Below are 9,424 nucleotides of genomic sequence, written 5' to 3'. Positions count from 1 at the left end.
TTCTGCCTTCTTTAACGATTTAGATCTGAAGAGCTTGTATGGCAGATAATGCAGATTACATTAAGACGCAAATGAAGAGAGCTAATGCTGATGCCGTTGAAACTGTTGACGGCATAATATGCCATTTGGGGGTGTGAAGCAAATCGGTGAAGGCAGATTCACTCGGTTAGCAAGTTGACAGAGCTAAATATGGTCTTTTTTGCTATGTCCTGACTTGTCGTAGAGTTATGAGCCGGTCAGAAAACAAATTTCCTTTTTATTCTTAAACTATTAAAAGCAAAGATATAAATAAAGAGAGCTCCCAAAGCTTGTAATAAAATCTTCCAGAGGCTGCAGAGCAATAAGTGATATTTTTAACCTTTTCTTCGTCCTTATCCCAGCTTACATCACGCCCACTTTTAACTACCATTTCATGGCTATGCTCAAGGTCCACTGTACCTATAAAACGCACAGTGAAATTGCCAGTATAAGCAGCTTCGTCTCCGGTTATATAGTTACGTTCAGGTGTGTAAGACTTCCTCATGGAATCTTGACCAAATGATCCAGCAAATGCGTGAAAGGGACCCCTCCATTGGAATTCAGCTGACTGGGGATCAAAGCTTCCAGAGAGCAGAGTGTTGTTTGCAGGTTCTACCACAAGAGGATTGCTTCCGTTAGAGTTGTGTATTGGAGCTGTGAACTGGCTGCTGTCAGTTGCTCTGTAGACTCCAAGTCCATCATATGCGCAGTCGAATTCGTATCCGTCGTCCGTACTGGTTACGTCCTGCACCCTGCAGGTTGGGTTGCTGCGGCTCACAGTATCGGAAGGATCAAGCCCGTACATAAATTCGTTATAGTGGAAATCGGAGACGGTTTCCATGGCGAGGTTGACGGGCGGCGGGAGGAATGTGTCGTCCCGTTTTGCGAGGAGCTCGGACTGGTTGGTGTCCTTGGACCAGCCATATAGCACGCCAATGAAGGGATTCTTGGGGCGTGGAATATAAGGTCTACTATTCCCTGCAGCGGCATGCATAGGATCCAGTATAGCCAGTACGCCTGTCAGCTCCCAATTGGCCTTACTTTCTGACTTCTTGCAGGTTCCATTACAACGATCGAGCTCGACTGAAACTTCCTATATTAACTGTTAGATAACCACATGCTCTCGCTTGTTGCTAAAGGAATCTTTGTATACTTACTACTGTTCCATTGTAGTACGTGCCAATCCAGCGATGAAGCCAAACTGGACTCGTATGGCCAGCTTCCATGCGACATGGATCACTGCGTGCTTTCTCCTCTGGGCTAGGACCACTGTCACTACTGTCGCCGTCACTGCTTCCTCCACCGCCGCTTGATCCACCGTCGTAGTCGCCGCCGCCTCCTCCACCTCGACGAGCCTGCACATAGAATGCATTTGCAAGAAGCGCAATAGTCAAGAGTTGGAAACGAAGCATTCTGAGATATACCATCTAATAATGGCTTACAAGCAGAACACTGTCCAGGAAGGATAGAAAAACGAAGAGGTGATAAAATCGCGCAGACGATGCAAAAGGTAAGCAGAGTTAGCAAAGGAGGAAATTTGCGCCGGTCATGCGAATTCATCAGCCGCACCAAATGTCCATCCAATAGACAGCCACTGTTTTATGCTTAATTTCACCTAATTAGTGATTAAGGAAGGTGATCGGCAGTTCATGTGATTGATGATCTGGCTTCGCGACTGGGGTATCAGACCCTAGTACGTTTGCATTAGGTAATAGGCAAGTCATCTTCCAAGGGAACGAGGGTGATAAGAAACAACGGGAATTAATCTAAGGGTAACTCAATATTGTACCAGTCAAACAAATCCTGCTAGTATGCAAGCACGCCATGCTCCTAGGTGAAATGCCCTACCATGCAGTACCCACCTACCAGCACCCATCTATCAGCTATAAGTATGAGATGCGATAGTCGAGGAGAGATTAGACTTGGAATTAAGTCAACTAATCATTTTGGTTACCTATGGTTGGCTCTTGGCTATACACAATGAGCTCAGCATGGATGGCATGGATTACGGTATTATATAACAGGCCCCGTTTCACGTTCTGGTAAACATGACCTGAACAGTAACAGGGCCTGTTACAAGTTTTGGGAATCCCTGTTGACGTTTTTGACCGTTGATTGGCGTAAAACAGGTAACAGGGGCCCGTTACCGGCTAGTATACTAGAGTAGGAAAATGCTTACTGATAATTATCTTTCTATATATATTACTTTTATGTATTTCACTTACTATAATGCCTTCGACCTTGCCCTCACACCTTTTTCTACGACTTTGCCCCCTTACTTTAATAGCGTGGGTTTTTTTTTCTATGGCATTTTCTACGACCTAGCATACAAAGTCATAGCTGAATGGTTAATAAGACTATCTTCCATCTCTATCAAACATCAAACAACAAATAAAGACCGTCCAAAGACGAGTCCCTCGGCTTTCCGCGCCATGCTTAGTCCCAAAGACCACAGCTCTAACGTATGCAACTCTATTGTGGTGCCCAACATCTTCAAGGTCCATATTAGCGAGAGCTGCAGCTTCCTTTGCGTATAGTCATTCAGTAACTACGTTGTGCTGCGGTAAACCAGAAAAGCGCAATTTGAAATGACTTAAAGCAAAATCCTGTATTAAAAGAGAACTTGGGCTATATCATTCCTCGCCCTATGTCCAAAATCAGACGGCAAGCCCTTGGCAGGCCTACTCAGTACAGCATCGCGGGGCGCGCTGCCACGGCACCTCATCTATTTCTCCGTCGCTCTTAGGAGCTCCCTGCTGTGGGTGGTGCTGGCATGTGCCTCCCTCAAGAACTTGGTCTTGACTTCGAGCAGCTTCTCGTACAGGGCATTAGCCTCCCTCCAGCGCTACGCCTCCACATAGAATTCAGCCAGGTAGTTGGCAATCCACCACACAGCCGAGTGGTCGAATCCCAGGGTCTCGAGCGTCGTCTCAAAGGTTAAGGGAAGGAAGCTTTGGCACAAGAGGCTCTTGACGGTCAATAAATTGCGACCCTGCAGCACGGTTCCGACGGAACAGACGCCCCGGTTCCTAAACGCAGACGGCTGCATGACTGCAAAGTCTGAGAGATTTATCTGCCTAAGGAATGGATTCAGGATGACATAATGGATAGCTTTATCACCCCATCTAACTGCAAGGTGTTTCTTGCATACGTTGATTAGGCATTGCAAAATGTTAAGTCTTGTAGTTCTTATAGTTAAGTATATATAGAATTAATAATACTACTTAAAAATTATTACCGCAAATGCATTAAATTGCTTAGTCTTATAGTTTAAAGTTAATTATTATATAATTCTTTTGTTTTAAAAAATTCTCTTTTTATATTTTAAATTTTATTTTAAAATACATTTTTATCTCTTTTATATTTATATTTTTAGTTTTCTTTATTGTTATATAAAAAAATCTTTTATACAATTAATATTCTAAATATATATTTTTATTAAAACTTTCTAGGTCTAAGATAAGCTAAAATCTAATTTAAGTTAAGTAACTTCTAATATTAAATATATTTATATTATAGCTAACTTTAAATACAACTTATACTACCTATAGTTAGTACATAAGATTAAAACTCCTAATATTAAATTTATTAACTAGTAGTTCTTATTTCTATAATAATATAAATATAAGGTAAGTGTAATAATATAACCTAATGGCTTTATAAAGGTATTAGCAGCTATTTAGTCTAAGCTCTAGCTAGACTTATTAACACTGCTATACCAATTAAGATAAAAGAATATAGTAATGAAATTCACTTTAATTAAATATTAAGGTAAGACATATTTCAGGTAGTATTTTAAGTAATTTAAGTATCCCATAAACCTATCTGTGCCTTTACTATATATGCTATATCATATAAATTCCTACTAAGTAAGCAAATCCATAAACCTCAGCGCTAACTTGTTATAGCATCTATCGGTTCTTGCTACGGATCTTGGGCTGAAAGTCCGTGACAGGACTGCTGCCAATCATAAATCCATTGGGCAACTTGTAGAACTCGATAGTTTGCGTGCGATCGCTATCTTGAATCTTGGGGGGTATGTTGTAGCTCATGACTGACTTGGGGTTCTTCGCCAAGAACTGCTTAGCACCAAAACCCTCAGGTTTGTTGCCCATGTCATCACCTACAATGGCAAATTCGTGCCGAAGACCAAGAATGTGACCGATTTCATGCTGAAAGATTTCCTTCAAGATAGATGTATTACTCCCCTTGAAGGCATCTGAGAAAACAATCACATCCTGATCAATCTCATGTGGGAAGAATGCTTGAGCTAGCACTCCCTCATCAAACTCCGTGTTGGCTTGATATACGAGGTAGAAATTTGCGCTCTCTCGATCAGTTGTTTGAGAGAAGCCAAGGCCAATTTTGAGTTTAACCCAGGAATCAGCAGCAGCTTGAAATTCTTTGGCTGCAATCGTTGCCTTGTCGTCATCTGGAAAAGTGTCCACTCTCACATAGTACTGGAGCTTTGTGCCACCGGGTGGTGTGACGTCCCAGCGTGGCACGATGGGTCCGAAACCGATGACGAGAGAATCAGGCTTGTCGGGCGCGTTGTCACCAGTAGTACCCTTGAGATTGGAAATAGGAGCGGGACCAAAGCTTGGATCCGTCTCCTCTTGGGTACGGCAGGAGTACTTGGGAAGTTCAGAATCTGGGGCAGAGGTGTTGGTGTCCATGGCAGCGAGTGGGTTGGTTCTACCAGAAGACAGAGCTGCAGCGGCGCGTTTGTTGATATCTCCGCACCAAGGATTGATTGGTTCAGCCAGTTTGAAGAATAGAAAAGGTTACTCTGGTAGGCGGTTCAACGATTTAATTCCAGTAGCCAACGTTTGCGTTGGATCTCTGGCTCGTTTGTACAAACCCGTGGGTTTTTATATTTGGGATTTCGTTGCGAATCCCATCAATGCAAAACCTCCGCTTTGCATGGGAAGTTACCTTCTCCGCGTTCTGAGCACTTTCGTTCAGCCGCAATAATCCGCTAACCGCATTGAAGATTCAGCTCGCCACAATCAACTCTGGCTTGCCTCAGAATTCACACCTGATCAAGAACGACGACCGATATTCGACGAATTCGGACCCTTGCATCAACATGAACCTCCGTGTTCTAGCGGTATGGCGCCCTATTCGAAACGAATAGTCAGATAGTTTTGCGTCACTACGGCGTCTTGGCTGAGACAGATCGTTCTCGATGCCTTTCCCCGCTCTGCCTGCATGTGCAGGCAGACGAAAACGTCGCGAGCTGAAAAACTGCTTATCTTTATGCATAAAACAGGCGAGATTAGACATTTATTGCTCCTTGTGGCGGTGTGATGTCACGATCTACTTTCGTTGGCCATCGTGGTCAGCTCGGCTGTCACCTTCGTATCCTCCACTCAAAGTCCAAGAGCATGCCACTTACTGGCACAGTGTCTAGAATGCTGGTGAACTACCTTATCCTGATTTGTATTATCCTTGCCAATTGTGGCGATCTTATGGTTATGTGATTGTGTCCTGAAGTGTTTGAGTCACTCAGTATTAGTTTCCTCAGAGCCCACCGTTGAGGTCACATATGTTTCATCTTTATAGACTCAGTTCAGAACGTCAATTTAAGGCTATATTCCCCCCAAAATGAAGTCAATATTCTAATGCCGAGTTCAGGCTAAGGCGGGCTGAGCCTGGGCCGCAGATTGGGTTGCGGGATTTAGAAGATTGCTGCATTGTTTCCGAGCCGCCACCTCCTCTCTGCCTGGCCGGCCAATCTCTTCTATCATAGACAACCCCCCATCTGTATTCCAAGTGCCGTATCAGCGGCTGTCGCACCCTGACCACCTACACTCGGCACATCGCTGCGGGCACCATGATCAAGAAGCAAGCTCACTGCAGCTTCGTTCCCCGCGAGAACCGCCAGGTGCATCGGTGATAGCCCCGTGCTCGTCTCAACAGCGTTAAGCTGCTCCGGTCCGTTAAAATGCCGGAGTATCTCATTCATGATCTCGCGGTTGGCACTCCAATCAACGTCAGCCCAGTGTAGCTCCGCCGCCTCGGCCGCATCCGTCCCGTGGAACTCGACGTCGATATGAGCCGCTGCGGCACGGTGCAGTGCCGACCTCTGCCGGGCTGGCTCTACGATTAGATGCAGGCCATCGCGCATTGATGGGCTGCCAAGATGGCAGCGGAGACGTGCGATTGAATTGCGCGCGTTAGAGGCGATAACATGACCGAGGATGGTTGTGGGGTTTGACAAGGTCAGGTGGCCGCAGCTCAGGGTGGTGAAGTTCAAGTCGGCACCAGGCGATACAAGGCTGTCGGCGATATGGAAGGCGCCATTCTGCACGACTATGTGCAACGGGGATTCAGTTATATGGAAATGGTCTGGGAGGCCATTGAGGGCCGCGTCGTGGTCGAGAAGTTGTTCGACTAGCCACGTAGCATCTTGCCCTGCATAGGCCAAGATACGGAGAGCGGTCCACGTTGAATCTTGTCCGCTGAATGGATTCTTGGAAACTTTGGTGGCTTGTGCCCCATGCTCGAGGAGAAGATTAACCAGTACTAGACGATTCCATCAAACTGGCTCTGGAAGCGGCGTTCGCATGTAAACGCCGCTTGCGCGATCGATGTCGGCCCTTTTGAAGGAACCAACATCCTGAGATTCAATGATTTCTTCATCATGGTCTGTTCTAGCTTTGATAACGTCGGCTCCTTGTTTGACGAGGTAGTCAACCAATTCATCTCGGGCTAGCGAAACGGCGAAATAGAGAAGCGTTTGCTTGAACCCGCCGTAAGCGTCATAAGCAATTCTGCTGGCCCTGGGCAGCAGACAGTTGAATGTTGATTCCAACGCCTGTTGATACTTCGGGGCATGATAAAAGATCATATCAAACAGGCTACTGCCATGGACGGCTTGCTCAAGGAGCTCCGCCACTAAGAAGTCGCGGGATCCTGCTCTCCCTTGCTCAACATTGTATCGCTCCATGGCGTGCATCATCAATTCCAAACACTCTGAACGAAGCTGCGATGCGCCAACCCTCAACGCACTGTTTGCTTGAGGCCACCTTTCGTTACATATCCGTGGATCTGCAATGTTGGACAGCAAAAACGGTACAATTTGAGGGCGGTCACAGTGAGTTGCTAGGTCGCACATTAGCCCATCTGATACTCGAACTAACGAGTCTTCCGGTTTATAGAAGAGGTGAGGAAGGATATGGAGATAGGAAGCACTCACCCCATCCGATAGCATAACCCCTCGGGAGCCGATCAGGAACTGCCACTGCCGGAAAGTCCGCTTGGTAGTCTATGATGGTTGATGTCTTCGCGGTTGTATCTGCGCCAGGTTGGATCAGTCCTGGGTAGACTCTTTCCACCTCTTCATCATCGAAGGATATCAGCCAGTGAAGTGGAGACTCTCCATTCCGTGCTCCTATTAATGCAGTTGCTCCATGCGAGGTGAGCCACAAGACTGTTCGACTTTGGCCGGCACGGCATGCGCATAAAAGCGGCGTCTCGCCCCGGTTATTGAGTTGATTAACAGTAAGTGAGGGAAATCGATTTAGCAGAGCCTCGATCGCTTCTGTTTGACCACAACTTACGGCCATGCGAAGGATGCGGTCGCCTCTCTTGTTAATCGTGTAATCAGCGATGTGAGGCAGTCGAGAAAAATTCTCGAGTATAATGGGAATGTTTTCAAAAGTCTTTATCCACATTCCGCACCTAAAACCATGAAGCAGTTCTTCTTCGGAAGAGTGATTCGCGCCGGTGCCTGGGAGGCCGGTGCGAATAATTTTCTTCGTTTCCTTGTATTCGTCCTTGGATACGATCGCGAGATCTTCGAGAGCAGTTCTTGAATCACGCAGGGCCATTAATTTTAACGATGCGACTACGCTCTCTGTGTTATCAAATGTGATGCCAGTCGCACGCGCGATTCGATACCCGTACGCCGCCGAAAGTGGATGATCTACTCCCCAGGCGTGGAAGAGCCACTTGGATGCGCACGATGTATCCTTGTCTACACCATATCCATTGATATAGAGACTTGTGAGAAGAAAAGCCTCCGGCGGGTTCAGCATATTCTCTTTGAGGCTCTCCTCGCCTCTGAACATATATCGTTGTCAGGTACCTTTGAACAGAAGGGTCCATCTTCGTCCAGTGATTACACTGGAACTGATGTTGCTATGCGATATAAGTTTCCAATGTATTCGACGGATGAGATCATTATAACCTACGTTCAGGTTCGATTGTAACAGCTGATCTGGATCCGCACTGGCTCGGTCAGCTTCTAACAATATGACGGTACGTAGCGATGTGCGTACGTTCTTGAGTAAATGAACAATCACAATCAAGGAATGCCATGATTTTGTTGAGGTCACTTCTACATGGCTCATTCAATAAGCTAACTGTCACAGCTATTTATACTGCGCTGTATAAACCAAAACGTTGAACGCCGGCAATGAACTGTTGCTTCATGGGCTCCAACATCAGAACATCCATGACTGAAATGGCACATAGAGTCCTTTCAATGCCGTCAATATTACCTGCAGCATCTTCGACCTGTGTGTTAATTTGTTGCAATTGCTGCTGGAGAGAGAGCAAATGCTCGTGGAATCAGAGGGAGCTACTATAAGGAGAGGACATAATTACTTTTTAGTACCAAGTAGAAAGACCTGTGTGGGTAGCTAGTTCTCCGGTTTCTTTTATTTTCTCGGTTTCCACATAGAATTCTTCGCCATGCTTGGATGGGTCCAAATGGAGCCTGAAGATGTTGCGGCCATGGGCAAATATAAACCAGATGAGGAGGGATAATGATTATATGTCAGTATACTTTGTGTCTGATACCCGGTCCGCTGTCTTCGCCTCGGGGGCCTTCCATGACCGGGTTCCCCCCAGCGAGAGGCTTCTCTTTTCAGTATTCATAACCACGGAGTAGCAGAAATCACTCAGTTTGGCTTTATACTTGTGCTTCTCATTGGGAGAGACCAAGACATTCTCTGCCTTGACGTCGCCATGGACAATGCCACATGTGGAGCATATGAAGGCGTTGGCAGACGTCAAGGCAGAGCTTTCGCCGAGTCTCTTTGCCGAGATACTCCCGTTGTTGCAATTGCGAGAGGCTCCCGCATTCCGCAAACTCCACAATGATGACCGGCAGCTCCTGCATGGAATTGAATGGATTTCTGCCCCACGCCAATCCAAGAAAGTTCACGAGATTCGGGTGTTGCAGGACTGGCCAGTGTGCCGATAGAGACAGTTCCATGATTTCCGCGTCTATGGCGTGCCGGGACGTGTGAGTGGCTTCACCTTTGTCGGTGAACTCGATCACGGGAACCTTGTAGGCGACTACGTCCGGCAGCTTGCGTCTGTCTTCCACTTCGACCGACCAGTCACCAAAGTCTAAAAGCGACGTCTGCAGCTTGCGATTCATACGAGCCAAGAC

The 9,424-nt window shown here is 46.4% G+C and overlaps 4 protein-coding genes across 4 annotated transcripts; 1 reads left to right on the top strand and 3 right to left on the bottom strand.

Annotated features, from left to right (window-relative positions):
• Nucleotides 1-386: 386 nt before the first annotated feature.
• Nucleotides 387-1,430, bottom strand: FOBCDRAFT_322538 (uncharacterized protein; the record flags this gene model as incomplete). The annotated part of the gene is made up of 3 exons (XM_059612086.1): nt 387-395; nt 452-1,111; nt 1,176-1,430. 3 exons carry the CDS (start codon nt 1,428-1,430, stop codon nt 387-389), a joined length of 924 nt encoding a protein of 307 aa, XP_059465710.1.
• A 1,361-nt stretch (nt 1,431-2,791) lies between these two features.
• FOBCDRAFT_243103 (uncharacterized protein) lies at nt 2,792-3,178 on the top strand (the record flags this gene model as incomplete). The annotated part of the gene is made up of 3 exons (XM_059610517.1): nt 2,792-2,954; nt 3,036-3,076; nt 3,113-3,178. The coding sequence occupies 3 exons, from the start codon at nt 2,792-2,794 to the stop codon at nt 3,176-3,178; spliced, it is 270 nt and encodes an 89-aa protein (XP_059467810.1).
• A 612-nt stretch (nt 3,179-3,790) lies between these two features.
• FOBCDRAFT_230572 (uncharacterized protein) lies at nt 3,791-4,865 on the bottom strand. The gene has a single exon (XM_031189314.3). It carries the CDS (start codon nt 4,692-4,694, stop codon nt 3,930-3,932), a length of 765 nt encoding a protein of 254 aa, XP_031033299.2. The 5' UTR covers nt 4,695-4,865; the 3' UTR covers nt 3,791-3,929.
• A 786-nt stretch (nt 4,866-5,651) lies between these two features.
• Nucleotides 5,652-9,412, bottom strand: FOBCDRAFT_243101 (uncharacterized protein; the record flags this gene model as incomplete). The annotated part of the gene is made up of 11 exons (XM_031189313.3): nt 5,652-5,743; nt 5,776-6,523; nt 6,566-7,167; nt 7,220-8,073; nt 8,111-8,163; nt 8,217-8,266; nt 8,328-8,387; nt 8,421-8,586; nt 8,704-8,743; nt 8,813-8,982; nt 9,038-9,412. 11 exons carry the CDS (start codon nt 9,410-9,412, stop codon nt 5,652-5,654), a joined length of 3,210 nt encoding a protein of 1,069 aa, XP_031033298.3.
• Nucleotides 9,413-9,424: the final 12 nt, after the last annotated feature.

The sequence above is a fragment of the Fusarium oxysporum genome, chromosome IX (genome assembly GCF_013085055.1).
Source record: "Fusarium oxysporum Fo47 chromosome IX, complete sequence".
Taxonomy (NCBI): Eukaryota; Fungi; Ascomycota; class Sordariomycetes; order Hypocreales; family Nectriaceae; genus Fusarium; species Fusarium oxysporum.
Note: the sequence above shows the minus strand (reverse complement) of the source record. Positions and strands in the feature narration are given on the sequence as shown.